General features: G+C 38.9%; 1 protein-coding gene across 1 annotated transcript in view; it reads right to left on the bottom strand.

The window, feature by feature from the left end:
- grid2 (glutamate receptor, ionotropic, delta 2) overlaps positions 1–19765 on the bottom strand; it is a 1594008-nt gene that overhangs the window by 590641 nt on the left and 983602 nt on the right. Inside the window, exons 7-8 of the mRNA XM_055161426.1 lie at positions 18326–18487; positions 10448–10567 (exon numbers count right to left, since the gene is read on the bottom strand). Of these exons, the coding sequence (XP_055017401.1) occupies positions 10448–10567; positions 18326–18487 (282 nt within the window). The remainder of the gene's footprint in view (positions 1–10447; positions 10568–18325; positions 18488–19765) is intronic.

The raw sequence follows: 19765 nt of genomic DNA on the forward strand, positions 1-19765 counted from the left end.
ATGAAATAAAGTAAGTTTATTTGTGTAAAATGTTCAATGTTCATCTGCACCAACAAGTCAACAATGCTGCAATTCTCTGGGGGGCTTTAAAACAGCTTTGCGGTCCAGATAGAACTTATTTACTGTGGAGATGGCAGCCCCATAAAAAATATTACAACCCTAAATAATATGATGGCGGCGCCCACGGCAACTTTGGGAATAAAGTGAATAGACAGCTCTTTAAAATTCAAAAACCTGCTTTGATCACCTTTTTTTTTATGGGTACAAAGAGAAACTTCCACTAGCCGACCATGAATGATCCGTAAAGCAACAATGAGGATCAAATTTGGCACTTTGACAATCCAAGTAAGATTAAAAACAGCAACTGCAAAATGTAATTATTTTAAAAGAAAGTGCATTTTTTATCACGAAATACTATTGCAGGATGCTATCTCTTTTAAAACAATCCAAGATACAATTGCCATATGCACAGTCTTAAAGGTGCATTGAGTGTGTATACATGCACATCGGTGTCCCGGTTATGAGAAACCAGGATACTGCAGCTGGTATATTCCGATTATAACCGGGATACTGTGGCATGTATACAAAGTATCCCGGTTACTGCAACATAAAGTTGAGTGCGCATGTGTCCACAATACAAACACTTTTCAGTCTTTTCATCACAACAGTAGCGACATAAAATAAAAGTGACCAACATAAATAAAGTGACCATACATGAGTGAAATGACTAAAGAGCTGCACTAAACTTGCACATGTACAATCTGCACTCGCTCTGAAAAGTTAAACGTGAACCATCTCCGACACGATATACACACAGAACAGATTCACCATCATCATCACATCCTCTGTCACAGAAAGAACACTCATATTCTACTGAATTGTGTCCTTTAGTCCGACAGAAGCTGAACCGCATCAGGACACAAGGAGCGAGACATTTTTTCAGCGCTTATAGTTTATGTAAATGAGTCATGTGGTTTTAAGTTTTGTTTCTGTGAAATGTAAACAAATGTGCCCAAAGCTGAATTTTATTATCAAACAGACTGATGTGGCTCTATAGTGGTTATGGTTTATATGTTGTAAAGTTAAGTTTATTTATGTGGAAGATTTTAATTAAGAATCTGCTGCAGTGAAAAACTTGTACAATAGTATTTGAAAATGTTTGGTTTGATCTGTGCAGTGGATTGTGGGATACCTCATGACTCTTTAGTGCTGGTTAGGAACCTCCTGAGCTTCATATGCTTAAGGAGCTCATGGTTGTTTTTGTTTTTCCTGGTTTATTAAATATATAATTTTTGCATTTGTGCATTTGTAAGATTATGTCAAGAAACCGGGATACTACATTTGATCATTGACACAAGGACATGAGTATCCCGGTTTATCAGTATACACAGTAACCCGAACACTGCCATAACTGGCATACTACATTTGAGCATGTACAGTGATATGAGTATCCTGGTTTCTCAGTGTTCATGTATACGCAGTATCCCGAATACTGCCATAACCGGGATGTGGCTAATAACCAGGATACTGATACACTCATTGTGTAAGTTTTCTGGTGGAGGGTCCGTCAGACGCTTTTCTCCATGGGGATGCTTCAATTCAGACCAAGTTACAGGTCAGATCTGTGGAGAGGCAACCCACCTGTAATTGAATACATGTAAAGTAGAGCTGTTTAATGTCAAACTGTGGAGCATTTAAGGCAAAGCAATTACGTATCCATAAGCAAGCAGGTGATGGACCCCCACCGAAAAGTTACATGGTGCACACAGTATAATATAATGCCTTGTTTTTCCAGCATTTACTCTATAAAGGTGGAACAAAACCCTCTGTAATTATTTCATTTGATAATAAACGTAATTGAAAACCAAGCCTGGGCCAGTCAGAGTTTCACAGTACAGCAGCTCAGATACAGTCTACCCAGTGTCTTAACTCCCTGGTATCATTATGCTCTGATTAGGGAATAGCTCTTTTATGTAATTACACTGTGCTTTGAAGATTAATTTGGTTGGCGATGGCAAGCTGCGCTACATCACATATAAGAACATTATCTATAATCACATACACTTCAGAGGCGGGCGGCGGCGGCGGCGGCGAGCGGGGCCCTCTGGTGTAGACCACAGGCAGTACGTTTGTGTTAAAGAATGGCCCTAAAGTACAGCGCGCACCTGTGAGTCCAGATGTCTCCATGTAATGTGTGTGCTGTAGACAGTGTGGCAGCCTGTTATGGTAAACTTATGCAGGTGAACACATGGTGGAAGGAAGGACTTTATATGCATGCAAAACAAATTTTAGAAAAGTAAAGGCCCTATATTATGGAAAATGGACTCTTGTGAGCTTTAAGTCATGTTATAATCTTGCTGTCTCATCAAAACCATTTCCGGAGTTGTGTTTTGCTGCATTCACACGTGTTTGATTAATGCTGCATTACTGGACTGTCCAGTGGTGGAGTTAGCAATTTGAGGGCCATCACTATAATGCATATTTTTTTGTTTTGTTTTTAATATATTTATTGTCTGTTTTCCCCCACTGTTCTTGAGACATGCACATCTCTAATTATGGTGAACTGGAAACTCATCTTATTAGTCACGTACCTTACTTGGCAGAACTGAAAATCGTTTTATCGCTTTTGTTAGTACAATTTTTTATTTACATCCATTACATATGATTATTATTATTTTTCATATATTCATTGTTTAAAAGTAAACTACTCTCATTTACTGTCAGATTGAAAGAAAATCTAATTGCTCTGAGGCCTCGGCCATTAGAAGCACTGAGGGCAATTGGTTGGGGGCCTCTCCAGGTTTGGGGGCCCTAGACTACCGCCTACTTTTGCCTAATGGTAGCGCCGCCTCTGGGACTGTCTGTATCGCCAAAACTCAAAGTGTTCCACCTTGTGATGGCATGAAGTGGTAGTTTTCAGATTAACAGCTTATATCCTTTACTTTTAGTTCAGCAGAGATCGGAAATTCCAGAGTTGAAATTATCCAAATGATTCTAGTGAAGCTGCATGGAGTTTAAAAACACAGCTGAGCACTTCCTGTATTGCCAGAACAGAGAGGAACAGAGTGTTGTCTGTTTGAGAGAAGAACTCAGCCTAAATATGCAGTTTGTGTGTTAAATGTGTGAATGAAAGAAAACACAACTCCGGCAATGTGTGTTATGTTTGTGTTTGTCGTGGCTACACCGGTTTGTCAAAGCCTGATCCTGTCAGATCTCAGAAGCTAAACAAGGCCTTGCCTGGTTAGTACTTGGATGGGAGACCACTATGACAATTAGGTGCCACGGGGGGGGGGATTTTTCTATTGTAACAGCTGTGGTTACAATAGTAGTGTGGGAAATTATGAGGTGGTCATGCTAATTCACCCAATATTATGGACTTTGGAATGACAACAGGGTGGAAAACACGTATGACTATCTATAGGTCTACATAACATGTTTTTTCTGTACTTGGAGTGCCATAAAGAACATGTTTTTCTGGACTTTGAGTGCCACGAAGCAGAAAAACTGACATATGTGGCCCCCGTGGCATGTTCCCACCCATGATAAGGTGCACTGGGTCAGCAGTATTGTTCATTTTCTTGCTGTATATGCTAAATCAACAAGTTAATGTTTTGTCAAGATGTAGTATAAAGCTACCCCTGAGTTTGAGTTGGTCAGAGGCGTCGTTCCGGGGTGACAGTTGTACTTGGTAATCAACTTGAATCCCTCTCAATGGAAAATTATGAAATAAAGTGGCCTGTTCTCTCGGATTCTCCATCTCCTGTGCTTCTTTTTAGGACACGCATTGAACCTTCCGAAAAAACCCACAGTAGCTTACCACCACTGAGTATGAAGTGAATGAATAATGCTCTGTAAGGTGCTTTGGATGTCTTGAAAGGCACAATATAAATGCAAAGATTAATTCATTTAAAAAATACAAATGATGAGGAAACAACATTACAACATAGATCAGAAAATAGTGGGTAACATGGGCTGTTTAAAATGTGTTGCTAACTTGAACAAAAATGACAAAATCCATCCACCCATTTTCTTTCGTTTATCCGGCACTAGTGTTATGTCAAGTTGCATTGCCGTCCATTGATAGTTTGCAGTGATATGACGCTGGGGGTGTTCTACATGTATCTCTTTGGTGGAATGTTTAAGAGTTACCATGGTGAAACAATTCAGACACACTGCCAAAAAGTGAAAACTCAAGATAAACAATACAAAATGGATTTAAACACATTTTCAGAAGCCTGTGACTGTAATGTTATGTGAAAGAGGTTTATATAACCTGTTGTAGGTTCAGATAAGTCAGATATTTCTGGTCTGACTGTTCAAAATAAAGGTCAGATTAAAGTCTAACTTGAGTAACTTGCCTCAGAACCCTTTTCTAGCACTAATGTTGTGATCGTGTGTCATTGGCATCTACACAAAGGTCACTGAAATAATATAAATAGCAAAATTCATGACGCAACAGTGATCAAGGCTTCACAATAACATGCATTCACTAATATACTCCAAAAGCAGTGTTGGGAAGGTTACTTTTAAAATGTATTCCCCTACAGATTACAGATTACATACCCCAAAATGTAGTTTGTAACGTAATCCATTAAATTACTTAAAGTGAGTAACGTAATCTGAATACTTTGGATTACTTGATATTGTCATGCTTTTTAAAAAACTACATGAATGTAACAACAACATCCTGAAAATTCTCTTCAAATTGTCTGTTGAGCCCAAGACTCCATGAACAGACTTTTGTTTGCTGTAGAGAAGTAAAGCCTAGGATATTTTAACAGAACTTTAGATTTTTCTGCTAAAAGACAATAAACAGCCCAGTCTTTCCTTAAACAGATTAAAAATATTATTGATAGAGAAATGATTTCTATATGAGATCACGGCTGCCTTAAATTATGTCCACCCTACTGTTAGTGTCATATTGTTTAATCCTGGTTTAGTCCTAGTTTAGTCCTGGTTTAGTTCTGGTTTAGTCCTGCTTTTAGACCTGGTTTAGACCCTGGTTTAGTTCTGGTATAGTCCTGCTTTTAAATCTGGTTTAGGGCTGGTTTAGTCCTGGTTTAGTCCTGGTTTTAGTCCTGGTTTTAGTCCTGGTCCTTTTAGTTTTAGTCCTGGTTTTAGTCCTGGTTTAATCCTGATTTTAATCCTGGTTTTAGTCCTGGTTTTAGTCCTTTTAGTCCTTTTTAGTCCTGGTTTAATCCTGATTTTATCCTGGTTTTAGTCCTGGTTTTTAGTCCTTTTAGTCCTGGTTTTAGTCCTGGTTTTAGTCCTGGTTTAATCCTGATCCTTTTTATCCTGGTTTTAGTCCTGGTTTTAGTCCTGGTTTTAGTCCTAGTTTTAGTCCTGGTTTTAGTCCTGGTTTAATCCTGATTTTAATCCTGGTTTTAGTCCTGGTTTAATCCTGATTTTAATCCTGGTTTTAGTCCTGGTTTTAGTCCTAGTTTTAGTCCTGGTTTTAGTCCTGGTTTAATCCTGGTCCTTGTTTAATCCTGGTTTTAGTCCTGGTTTTAGTCCTAGTTTTAGTCCTGGTTTAGTCCTGGTTTTAATCCTGGTTTAATCCTGGTTTTAGTCCTGGTTTTAGTCCTGGTTTAGTCCTGGTTTTAGTCCTGGTTTATCCTGATTTTAATCCTGGGATTTTAGTCCTGGTTTTAGTCCTAGTTTATCCTGGTTTAGTCCTAGTTTTAGTCCTGGTTTTAGTCCTGGTTTAATCCTGATTTTAATCCTGGTTTTAGTCCTGGTTTTAGTCCTGGTTTTAGTCCTAGTTTTAGTCCTGGTTTTAGTCCTGGTTTAATCCTGATTTTAATCCTGGTTTTAATCCTGGTTTTAGTCCTGGTTTTAGTCCTGGTTTAATCCTGATTTTAATCCTGGTTTTAGTCCTGGTTTTAGTCCTAGTTTTAGTCCTGGTTTTAGTCCTGGTTTTAGTCCTGATTTTAATCCTGGTTTTAGTCCTGGTTTTAGTCCTGGTTTAATCCTGGTTTTAGTCCTGGTTTTAGTTTTATCCTGTTTTAGTCCTGGTTTTAGTCCTGGTTTAGTCCTAGTTTTAGTCCTGGTTTTAGTCCTGTTTTAGTCCTGGTTTTAGTCCTGATTTTAATCCTGGTTTTAGTCCTGGTTTTAGTCCTGGTTTAATCCTGGTTTTAGTCCTGGTTTTAGTCCTGCTTTAATCCTGATTTTAATCCTGGTTTTAGTCCTGGTTTAATCCTGATTTTAATCCTGGTTTAGCCCAAAATGTGAAAACAGGAAAACACCTCTGTGTAATCCATTTATTTCAACAAAGTCACTGTAATCCAAATACCACTCACTGAAACAGTAACTGTAACTGAATACAGTTACTCATCATTTGTACTCTGATTACGTAACTCTGGTACATATAATCTGTTACTCCCCAACACTGTCCAAAAGTGCTGCCTCGGGGAACACTGACAGTAGCAAGAGTGCCAGTCTGTGCCCGTTTTACCGCTGCTCAACATCTATGTGTCCATCAATTGCAAAATAACACACTTCATTCAAGGTTCAGCGACAGTGAACTCCGGCCCAAATGGGATCCAAACCACCAAACCACTACCACGTAAAAAAATACATTTGTACATAGACTAAAAAATAACACTCTCATTCATATTACTATTTGAAGTTGCACACATCTGCGGTTATAAAAAAGCCTGAATGCGCCCAAATCGTTTCCTGTGATTTTCCAGAAAGAACATTGCACCTGGTAATAGTTATTTCCACAGAGAAACAAGCAAAGGAATAACCAGCGAGCGAGCACCACGGCGAGAAAAGTGTCTGGGAGCCTTTTGGAAAAACACAGAAAAAGTGACAGCGCGCTTTTTCACACGCGAGGCAGCCACGTGTCTTAAAATAAACAGCTACGTCCAATATGAAGGTGAGAAGGTGGCTGGACTTGTGTGTTTTTTTGAATGGGTGCATGAGTTGTATTGATACTTTGCAGAGACATCAGGCTGGGGGTGTGCTACATGTATCTGTATTGGCGGAATGTTCAGCGTTTACCGTGATGATACAATGCAGACTTTAGCAAACACAGACACGAATATTTGAAGTCTGAAAACTCAAGAAAAATACAAAATGGATTTAAAGGACACATTTGCAGGAACCTGTGATCAATACAAGTGCTCATGGTCCTGTTAAGGTAAAAGTGAGTCCTTCAAAGTCCGTCTGTGACATGTTAGTGTCATATGAACCATCTCGCACTCTGAGGAGCTCAGGGACCGGCCTCCTGCTGGTGCCCAGAGTCTGGACTAAACAAGGGGAGTCAGAGTTTCAGGTTCATGCAGCTAAAACCTGGAACAGTCTGAACATGTGAGACAGACTCTTCTGTGACGCTGTTTAAATCCAGGCTCAAAACATTTCTGTTTAACTGTGCAAATAACTGAAAGGTTTTTATTCCGCACTCTTCTCCCTAATTTATATCTCTCTTTTTTTAATTTGAATCTTTATGATTATTTATGTTTTGACTTGTTTTTATTATGATTTTAATGTATTTCTTATTCTGTAAAGCACTTTGAATTACTTTGTGTACGAATTGTGCTGTACAAAAACACTTGCCTTGCCTTCATTTTGGGGGTGATCCGGAAGAAATCCTGGATTCTGGATCACTTTGAAATTTTAGTTAACATTGTGGTAAATGGGGCCAAAAATTTTGTTTCTCAATATCTCGGTTAATTATTGACCAAACCCCATGAAATTTGACTCAGGGATGGACAATGGGATCCTCTTTCATATTCCAAATTGAAAGATACGAGACAAATATTTATGGAAAACACAATTAATATGAGGGGGGCTGTAGTCCTTGGCGGAGGTCTGCGCTCTCTGAGTGCTTTTCTAGTTTGCGACTAATTTTATGTGAGAGAGATTCGTTTAAGAGCACACATCATCTCACTTGTTGCACTTCCAATCATGTCAAATCTTTCTGGTTAGATTGTTTTCAAATAAAACTCAGAGTAAGTCTAAATTGTGTAACAGCGCTTCTAAGGCTACGTTCAGACTGCAGCCTGAAGTGACCCAAATCAGATTTTTTCACCCCTATGCTCCTGTATCTGATCTTTTAATGACAGACTGAACGACATAGATAAGATTTTTTCAAATGCGACCCAGGACACTTGGATATGTGCTCCTAAAACCGATACATATCTGATCTTTTGGCATGCGACTTTAGTCTTGAACGGTCGCAAATGTACACAAATGTTCTCGTCATACGAAAATTGTGTATAAACTCCGTGTCAGTGAAGCACAAATCAGTGTCAACACTCTTGACTCTGAACCCACACGTTCCTTTCTACGGACGTTGGTGCCGCTGCTCCACAAAACGCCGCGGCCTAAAACCTCGTCCTTCTCCGTCTCAGTCATTGTTTTGCAAGTCTCAAGTAAGTCTCGAGTCTTTGGCCTCAAATGCGAGCAAGAGCACAAGTCAAATAGAAGCAAGTCCAAGTCGAGTCTCGAGTCGCTGCCCCATAAGTCCAAGTCAAGTCCAAGTCGTCTGCTTTGAGCTTCAAGTCTTTAAACCAAAGTACCAAATAGAGCTTAGATTTTTGCAATTTATATTGAATTTTAAACTAAATTGTACTTTTAAAAAATCAAAGCATATTTAAATAAGAATAGAGTTGAAGAAATTAGTTTAGTTAATTTTTCCTTTTTGAATGTCTTGACAAGATCTTAGTGTGAATCATTACAGTCAGAATAGAAATTATTCAGATTTAAAAGTGCTTCTCAAGTCTTCTCAATTCACAGGCCTCAATTCCGAGTCAAGTCCCAAGTCACTGACTTTCAAGTCCAAGTCGAGTCCCAAGTCGCAACTTGTAAGTCTCCAACTCTGCAATCTCTTTCTTAAACCAAATAAGCTGTACATGTTCTGGCTCTGGTACAACAGCAACTTTAAAATCTCCAGGTGCTCAATGCTCGCGTCCATGTTTACTTCATAAACACCGAGCACGTTCGCTGCCTGTGACGTCGTCGTGTCCTTCAGTGCGCATGAGGGACACTTTTGGGGCGTTGAAAGTTCACACTGGAGATCACACTACAAGTCGCATTTAACTGGAAATGTGAACAAATTGAGCATTAACTCTTTCCCCCATGAAGACGACATTTGACGACCCCCCTGAACCCTTAATGACGACTTTTCACACCTCCGCTGTATCACTAAAGACGTGATTTGACGACCTTTAGAAACGGCTCGGTTTTTCACATGTAAACAGAGACTGTGATAGGTGGGGGCCACTACAACCCACACTAGACTGACCAATAGGATTCAAGGATATGTTTTCGCCGATTTTTTCCGAAGTTAATCGAAATAGTGACGATTGTAGCTTCCGGAAAAAACACAACACGAAACACGTGCAATGGAAAGATCGCGGCGCTGCGGCGCAACAGTTTTAGAAATAATGAGGAGCGGACGTATTTTATGGATAAGTTTAGAGAAAGTGACTTTTATAGATTTCAAAGTGATGATGAAGTTGATTATAAAGTGGAAAACAGCGATAGCGACGGACTTTCGGGGAGAAGGTGAGAATGCCGCTGATGCGTCTGTGTGGAGTCCTGCGATATCCAACACAAACTATCTGAGCTTTATACTCGATTATGAACCAAAATTGCCCTGAAATCTGGATGTTGCCCAGGCCAGTCCTTTAAAATATTTCAGTCTTTTTTTCCAAGATGCGATGTATAACAGAATCACTACAGAAAAAAACGCTTATGTGGAGCTCTGCACACGAGAAAAGTAAACAAGATGACAAATACTGGACACAAACTGACGGGGAAGAGTTTTATTATTATATTATTATATTATAATAAAATGAATTAGTTGAATAAATAAAATAAGTTGAATAAGCTAAATGAGTTGAATAAGTTAAATGAAAAAAAATTTATTGGGTGCACACAGGTGTACAACAGGTAAAAACAGGTGCACACTTGTCTCTACTGTATCTGGTGATATGAAATCTGTTTAAATACTTTGACAAAGTATATTTTTTATATTTTTATGAATATAGTACTCAGAACATGCAGATATCAGATGCTGAATGTAGTTTTTTGTTTTCGATTTTGCACCTGACCAGGTAAACTCTCATTTTCAGTGAGCTGTTATACACCTATAAATGAGTTGAATCACATTTAAACATCCATAAATGAATAGTTCAGAGTCTAAGGTTTCCAGAGATACAAATATGTCTGTGTTACAATTAAGTTCATGAGTGTAAAAATAATTTATAATCACTCGTGGCAGTCTGTTTTCTTTTATGCAGTTATGCTCTATGGGTAGAACTAGTAACATATGTATGGGTTGTTCCTAGTAGGCGTCCAGGGGGGAAAGAGTTAAGCCCTGCAGTCTGAACGTAGCCTAATAGAGCAGTGCTTTCAGTTAGCGTCACACCCCCAGAGAATGTTGATGTCATCGGCTGCAAAGTATCAGTAATCACGGGGAAGGCTGGAGCACACTTACCCTGCTGACCCCACGGCCCCTGTCCTCTCCGTAGTTGGTTCCCAGGATCTCGAAGAAGATGTTGGGGTTGGTGCCGTTGTCCGTGAACTCGAGAAAACTGGTGAGACCGCTGACTCCAAACTGGAAACATAAAGGTAAATCCATAAAATACTGAAATAAATTGTAGATTAAAGTGACTATTTCCAACAGGGTCAGAGATCTCTTTACAGAAAGCCTATAATATGAGTCCACACATCTTAAATCATAGTTTGAGCCATAGACTTTATAAAATAGTGGACTAAAGGAGAGTGACATCCCTTCAAAGTCAAATAAAGCTCACCGAGGCAAGCAGTTATAGGGGTGAAATTGGAGCCAAGTTCCATTTTAGGAATAGGAATTGATTTACGAACAAAATAGTAAAATTAAAAAGAGGGGGTTAGAGGAAGAGAGGGTTAATACGAACATCTTAAAACAAAAATGACAAGCTCATTGCAGTAGTTACAGAGAGAGGGGGAATATTTTTTTCAGTACAAATTCACTCAAGCTCACTTCCTATTTGGAACAGACCTTTTTCACAACATCCGAAAGTGACGCGGTGTAGGGTAAACAACACTTACATTAATGCTTTTCTATGGCAAAATATCTGTGGAAATGTTTCGCATATTTTCCACCAGATTCATAAATCTGCCCCATCACCAAATTTTCATCCAACAATGTCGACAAAGGATAAGATAAGATAAGATAAGATAATCCTTTATTGTCTCCCATGGGAGAAATTTGTCTTGGGACAGGGGGTAACATGCTTTATCAAAAAACAGGACAACACAACACAAAGCAGCACATAAACAAACACCATAAAACAAAGTAAATATGAGGCCAAGTATGAGTATTAGTGAACTACTCCTGAGCAAAACCTGATTCTGCAATTAAAATTCGATTGTATGATGTAGACATTAGCATAGGCAGACAGATTTGTGCAGTTTAAACATGTAATCTCTGAACATCTGTAGTATTTGAACTGCACAGATGTATCTATGCTAATATCTACATCAGTAAATCAAATTTTAATGTTAATTCTAGAATCAGTTTGAGTTAAAAAGTTACTTATTAACAACTGACTTATTAATTATATTTTAATCATTTTACGTTTTCGTCTTTCTTACCTTGATAGTTGTGGATAAATTCTTCATGGACAGAATATTTTCTTTGTCAACCTTGTTGGTTTTTAGATTTCAGATTTATGAAGCTGGTGGAAAATACTCAAGACATTTCCACAGATATTTTGCCATAGAAAATCATTAACATAAGTCACATTTATCCTGCATCGAGGCACTTCCAGCCGTTGTGAAAAAGGTCTACGTGACGGGTTATCTCTGTCCATTTATACATATACACAGCCTATGGTTTGAATCTTGTTTAGTCCTGATGTCTGGTGACTTGGATTAGTCATGTTCTAGCCCTGGTTTATTCTTGGTCTAGTCCAGGTTTCATTTCAGGTTTAGTCCCAGTTTACTCGCCATATTTGTGTTCACATGATCTAAGATAAAATAACATAATATGAGAAAACTTTGATGAGTCCTGCAATAAAAAGAAGCAATCGAATAAGAAGTCAAGTAAATGTTATTGCTTCACCAGGAATGTTCCGCAGTATGGTATTAAATCTATCTATCTTTAAGACAAGATGCTGACAATGCCAAGTTACAGGTCAGATCTAAGGAGAGGCGACCCTGCTTAGGAAGAATAAGAACAATCGATGCGCAACTGTAATGATATAAAATGCAATAATTGTATGTTTAATGGCATGCTGTGGAAAATTCCAGACAAAGCCATAATATGTCCATGGAGACAAGCAGGTATCAGAATTATTTAAGCCCATTAAAGCCCTCAGTGCTCCTTTAATATTTAAGCAGTGGATTTTTTTGGGGAGAACAATGCTACCATTTAAAAATCATGCATTAATAATTCACTGAACTTGCAGAGGTTGCGACTCTAGTGTTTACATGGCTCCTCTCAGTGTTTCTGCAGCCCAAGCTCTTTTGATATGAGCGTAAACAATGTGCAGAGTGTGTGCGTGTGCGTGTGTGTGTACGGCATGCCCTCTTTGCCCTGTGAATGGTGCGATTTAGTAACTGTGGCACTAACCCTGGTTTCGGGAGTGAGAGGTGCAAGACAGTTTAGAGTGAGTCATGGTGCGGGTGTCTTTAACCAGGGCAGGGGCACTGACAGGGGCAGGGCAGGTGATTAGATCGTCTTAGGGCTCTGTGGCTCACACTTTTAGCCCTTAACAAAGATGAAAGTTATATCTTTTTTCCCAATAATGATAAAAAAAGGAGTTGGAAAAGGACTTCATATGAAAGTTCATTCATATATGAGTCATATTTAACCATTTTTCTTGCAGTTATTGTTTTTAATCTCATAAAAACTGCTTCATTCCGGTATCTTTGCGTAGGTACAAAAACAGTAATAAAATGTAATTACGGTTCATTGACTTTTTCTGTATAATTCAAAACCTTAAGTTACCTTTGGATCCCACAGAGTTGTTCAAAATCTTAAAAGAAAGTCAGTATAATCCCTAGTGAAAGTTCAGATGAATATAACACCTAAAGCTGCGATATTGGTCTAATTAGTCCTTTACATCTCCATTAATAAGCGGCGCCTGTTATATGATATGAAGATGTACCAGCGATACATTTAATTGTTTTTTTCTCCCAGGATCGCACAAGCTTTTACTCCCAAAACACGTGTTTTCTTTGAGCACACTGTAAACACTGAAATCCACCAGGATAATGTTCATACCTTTAAGACTCTCCTAATTAATACTGGAGCTCTGATCCTTTCAAAATAAGAACATAAAAGTATATTTAGTTCTTCAATTACAGCAATGGACACAACTGCGTTCTCATTACTGTTCAATTAATAAGGTGTGCCACGGTTCATTTTGTGTATTTTTTTGATGTATTATTATAATTGTTGTTTTATGGATGTACAGTATGTGTGTATGTATGTATGGATATGTGTATGTGAGTATGTGTATGTGTCTTTGTATGTATGTAAAATAATAATAATAGTTAATTTTTGTTGTTGTTATTTTCATTTCTATTTTAATTTCACTTATGTTATATGTTCTATTGTATATAAATGTAAATCTTTACTTGCCCAAAATAAATGCATAAATAAATATAATAAAAATATGTGTATGTATGTATTTATGTATGAATGTTGATTGAGTGATTAATTTATTTCGGTCGCAGGTATATTCTGACATTATTCCACAGACCTAAAAGGTGTAGGCTGTAGCTTGAGTTTATTATGCTGAATGTTTTATTCCTTTGCCATAGAACCATCTTGATACCAGTTCATATTCGTAAATACAGCAAAAGGAAACAAATAAATCAGTAACAGTGCAGCAAAATACTAGAGCACAAACTAAGTCTCATAATTCATGTATCTGCCCAGAGTTAAACATTTAAACTTCTTTTTAAAATGGAGGAAGGTGGTACGCAATTTTAGGTTTTCTGTACAGCTGATCCCGAGTTCCACCCCTTTAACAGATATACAAAATTTCATAATGTTTGTTCTGATTTTCTTTTTGATAAACATGGCCGTACGTCTGAGCTCATATTGGCTAGAGATTGTTGTTTACTTTGAACATGATTTTCAAAGTGTAAAGGTCGACTAAATCGTAAAAATTCAGAGTCTGAAGGTTTATAAATAACAAATTGGTTGGTTCATTATAAGCTGATGATGTGATTGTTCTTATTGCCATTTTTCTTGCAAAGTATAGATAGGATTTGTCTTATGTATTATGATTTGTTGTTTGTAATTATGTATTTATGTACTGTATGTATGTACTAGGGGTGTAACGGTACATGTATTTATGCCAAACTGTTTCAGTACAGGACATTCAGGTTGGTGCAAAGTGAGTTCCCGCAATTAGTGTGTGTTTACATTCCACCGCTACATGTGCAGCAGCTACATGGAAGGTTCAGCTCTTTAATATTCATGAGAGAACTCATCCACAGCACTTTACAGTTAGGGTGACCACCTTGACAACAATTGTCCCCTGCCTTGACTATGTCCCTCTGAACCTCGTGAATCCTCGAGAAACTACGGTCATTGCACCACGGTCCTCACTTTTACCTTTCGCCTTTTGTTTACTGTTTACAAGGAATTTATTTTTTATAATATTTCAAACATTTGCTGCTTATTTGAGAATATTTCATTTAACTTATTAGTACCGTATTTTATGGGCTATTAGACGAGCTCTTCAGCCTCCAACCCCACCAAACAATGACTGTGCGCCCCACAATCCAGAGCGCCCTATACACGAATCCACTCGGGTGTCCCAGCACGACTTCAGTAAACTACAAAGCCGCAGCGCACGTAAACACACACGGAGCAGACAGCGACCGCGCAACGAAACACACCCACAGCCACACTTATCATTCCACACGGACGAGGAACGGAACAGAGGAACGAACCGATAAAGCCAGTGCAATGTGCCACTTCTAGATACGACTGAACAAATGAGTCACTGCGAACATGCCAATAAAGTCCAACTGACCCATCGAACTGTTGTGTTTCGTTTAAAGTTCGGTGCGGTTTATTTGTGAAAAAAGTTTGAAAATAGACCATTTAATGACAGTGTGCCTTATAATCCAGAGCGCCTAATAACCCGGAAAATACGGTATTTTCAAGCAGCACTTTGCATTTATTTTATTTCCCCGTTTGTATGATGCTAAAACAAACTGTTGGTTTACTACAAACACAAATAAACACCAAGCAAATGGTTTTCAATTTTGTTCCCATACCGTGCTAAAAATTAACTGAACTGTCACCTCAAAACCAAGGTACACACCGAACTGTAAATTTTGCGTACCGTTACACCCCTAGTATTATGTATGTATGTATTTACTTACTCACTTGCTTACTTACTTACTTACTTACTTATTTTATTAAATTTGTTATTGCATGGAAAAACATCTCTGGAAATGGATTAGTTTGTGGTTTGGGGCATTTTAACATTCACCACATTTCAAAATTAGCATTAGCATGGAGACAAAACCACTAGCAGTCGGCGTCTTATCCAAGAATCCTTGAACGGCGCGGACGGATCACTCCACAACATGAATTATTCGTGAGCGCAGCCTTAGCACTCCACAGAGGTTAACTCCACCATTTAACCTGCCCCATTTCCAGAGCACCGCTGATTGTTTTAAATAAGCGCTAAGCTGGGTCAATACACCTCCCAATCACTATCGCTACAAAAGACGACGCGAGCCGCACAAGGGGGAACCTCTGCTTATCCACTCGCAAAATGGACGCTACACGAGAAGACAACTCCATTACCGCGGCGGACACCCACCGCCACCGCGACGCCGACGTTGCGGAGCGCTCCCGTTGTGTCAAGGTGATGCGCGCGGAGAGATTTGAAAGACCTCGTTTATTATTGTCTCCTGACGCTAAGACTAAATTAGCATTTCACTTGGCTTCATCGTTCAGAGGTAGAGTCGTCCCTCAAGTCGTTTTTCATTGATATCAAAACACGGGGCATCGATCCAATTGGGTTTGAGAGTGATGAAAGCGGTGCTAAAGAGCAGACTAAACTCAAGGTGAAGAACAGGTTTATTTTATCACAGCTGCAGGGCAATACAGCATGTCAGGTAAAAGTTCAGGAAGTGATCAGAGGCGCTGCTGGTAGAGGATTTATAAAGGATTGTTTTAAAATTCGGTGTTCAGTCGGAAGGGATTTTATGTGAAGAGTAAAACAATGCACAATAAATGTATTTAAAGGTCTCTTGTGAGCTTTAAGCCATGTCATAATACTGTTACCTCCTCAAAAACACACCTGGGCTTGTGCTTTGTTTCATTCACACACGTTTGAGGACTATAAGGCACACTTAAAATCCTTTAATTTACTCAGCAGTGTGCATTATAATTTGGTGCGCTTTATGTATTAATCCTGGTTGTGTTTACTGACCTCAAACCGATTTTATGTGATACACGGTGCTCAAAAATCTGTCATAATATTTTAGTAAGACTTAGGTAAACTACGAAGTAGAGGTCTGCGTGGAACAGAATGGAAAGGAATTATCTAAAATATGCGTGAGATTAGACCACATCTGCAAATTTAGGCTGCTTAAAATGTTTTTATTAATGCCAAATAAAATATCCAGCACAAATGATGTATGATATGCATACATTAATCATTTGTATATTTTACTTTACACTGGTATTTAGTTCAATTTATCCCCAGGTTAGACTACTCCAAATTTAAGACTTTTTAACGACCTTTTCAAGACCACTTAAATGAAAATTAAGACCAACAGCACCCATTATGTGGGCGAAAAACACCAGGTCCAATTCTAATAATGACCATTACTCACTACTTTAAATAACAAAAAAATACTTTTATTATAAAATCCCATGTAAAACTAATTTATAGTTGTATGCATTGCTTGTAAAATGGTCAAAAAATCATTTATAACATTCTAACATGACAAATTAAGTATTGTTTGTTTGCACTACTCGCTAATGAAATTTAAGACCTTTGTGAAAAAAATAAGACTTGGACAACATAATATAAGACTTTTTAAGGCCTTAATTTAGGAACATGAAATTTAAGACGTTTTAAGACTTTTAAGACCTTGAGGCTCCCCTGTAGTTTGTGGGACTGTAGTTTATCATCCCATCTGCTTGCTCCCGCATTGTGCAGTCCCACTCCCACCCGCACACAGTGAGCTTTCAAAATGTGTCTTGCGCTGCATTGTTTTGTGCTGGGTTCCGCGGGTTCCTGCAGGGGTTTACTACGAAGCCACAACGCTTGATGGATTGTCGGAGGAGTACGGCTACTAGTTAGAAGCCTCGGAAAGTAATACACATTCACCAAGGCAGGGAGGCAACGCCGGGCGAGTTACGCCAGGATCTGCCAATGGAGCGTAGAAGCCTGGGCTAAGGGATCAGTCTCAAGTGTCGTCCGTTTGTTTTGATTAATGCGCCTTATAATCCGGTGCGCCTTATGTATGAAAATAAATGAGAGAATTCAACATTATTGATATTGCACCTCATAGTCTGGTGCACCTTATAGTCTGAAAAATACAGTATCAAAATTATTTAAGTGAAGGTGCAAGGAGTTTAAAAACGCAGTGGAGTGTTTCCTGCTTTCCCACATGACATCACAAAAAACACATGTGAATGAAACAAAACACAACTTCAGATATGTTTTTTTTAGTCCTTTCCCACGCTCTGACGTTGCGCCATGACAGAACTGTCCGGAATAATCACAGACTGTTGTTTCCGCATTGTTTTCATTCTCTGACTAATATGATTGGATTCAATTGTGTGTCTCCAGTAGTTCTATTTTCAGTGACCTCCAAAAAATGCAATATAATAGTTTCAGGCAACATCAGTGACTCTCTCTATCTATTCATAAATACCTTGTTTTAAAACTCAAGGAACCATCCTGAAATTGCAGAAATAAAACTCAGGAGTGCCTCTTTACAATTTTATCTTTTTTTATTTTAGATATTTGTAAGTAGAGTGCATTTTTTTATTATTTTTTTGTCCTTGAATCTTACCAAACATCCTTTCTGGCCTTAAAACAACCCAACCTAGTTAGACTCTGTGACGTCTTTGAATTATTAATATTTGATTTTTTTTTAAAGTCTAGAGGAAAAACTTTTCTTGAGCTCCATTAACTAAAATCATGCATGTATTTTTTATCTGCAGAAGAGCTGATAGGGGACAGACAAAGGATCTAATAAGCCCAGAATTGGAACCTCAGCCTGTTAATTAATATTGGAGTGGGGCCCATGTGAGGTTTTTTGCCCCGGGCCTCAAAATTTCTGTCGACGGGCCTGGTTATCTGTTTTTGTGTGCGATAGTTGGCGTTCTCCGTACCTTCTTGACAGTCTCCAGCATGCTCTTGCCTCCCTGCCAGGGTTTGGAGTTTTTGCGGATGCAGCTCAGACTGGCCATGCTGTGCCACTTACGGTCCTCCAGTTTACGGTGGAAAGTGTTGGCCAACAGCAGCACGGAGTCGTAGATGTATTTGTTTGTGATCTGGAAGAAAAAATAGACAGAGAGAGAGTTAGCCAGGAAAACTATGAACTGAAATCTCATATATTTGTCTCGCACTCCAAGTAGAGCCTGTTCTTTCTTTTGGCCATCACTGTGCAAACACAACAAATCAAATAAAGCAAATATATTCCATACACGCACACACACACACACACACAAAAATTGAACAATATACCACCTTCTTCGACTGCAAATTCATCCTCAATATTCACCCACTAGCAGTTCATGGTTACAATCATAGGCAAGTACGACTCTAGCCTGATTCATCAGCCGGTTTCACCTCATGGAAACCGTCTGACCTCGCAGAGTTAGATTTTGTTTGCTCGACGGTAGGCGGAAACTTTTTTTAATTTAACCAATCGTTGCTATTTGATCGTGATGTATGTAATGCGCCGCTAACGGGCCTAACTAGTATATTAAGCTTATCCCAAATCCGGTAGGAAGAAGAGCAATAATGTCTTTCCACTTGGTAAAATTCACCGAACATTCTCTTTGTTCCGGCTTTAAATCCTCGATCTTGGGAATTGTTGCCAACACAGAATGTATGGCTCTTCGCTGATTGGCCGGTGCTCAAACTTGAACTTCTGGGGTTTTTGCGAAACGTTTAGTGTATTCCGATTCCTGACCTAGTCACTGAAGAGAAATTGAAATTGAGCGCAGGTAGAATATTGTGAATGATTATAATTAAAGAGCCCATATTACCATATTTTCCGGGCTATTAGGCGCTCTGGATTATAAGGCGCACTGTCATTAAATGGTCTATTTTCGAACTTTTTTCACAAATAAACTGCACCGGATTTTAAAACAGTTGGATGGGTCAGTGGGACTTTGTTTGGCGCGTTCCCGGTGACTCTGGGCTTTGTTCAGTTGTGGCGTGTAGGGAGGGTGCTGTCTGGGACCGCTGGATTGTCGGCGTGTTCGCAGTGACTCAGTTGTTTAGTTGTGTCTAGAGGTGGCACATTGCACTCACTTTTTCGGTTCGTTCCTCCTTCGCTGCGGGTGGTGCGGCTTTGTAGTTTACTGAAGTCGTGCTGGGAGTGGATTTGCGTATAGGGCACTCTGGATTGCGGGGCGTGCAGTTGTTTTTTGATGGGGTTGGAGGCTTAAGAGCGTGTCTAATAGCCCGGAAAATACGGTACACTATTTTCTTATCTCTGCTATAATGTTTCGTCATCACTAGCGCTGGGTATCATTCAGAAGTTGCCAATACAATACATACCTTAGAACAGAGAGCTTTCGACACGATTCAATACGATATAT

This window comes from Boleophthalmus pectinirostris, unplaced genomic scaffold (genome assembly GCF_026225935.1).
Source record: "Boleophthalmus pectinirostris isolate CB_2022bp ecotype Guang Dong unplaced genomic scaffold, ASM2622593v1 HiC_scaffold_4, whole genome shotgun sequence".
NCBI lineage: Eukaryota > Metazoa > Chordata > Actinopteri > Gobiiformes > Gobiidae > Boleophthalmus > Boleophthalmus pectinirostris.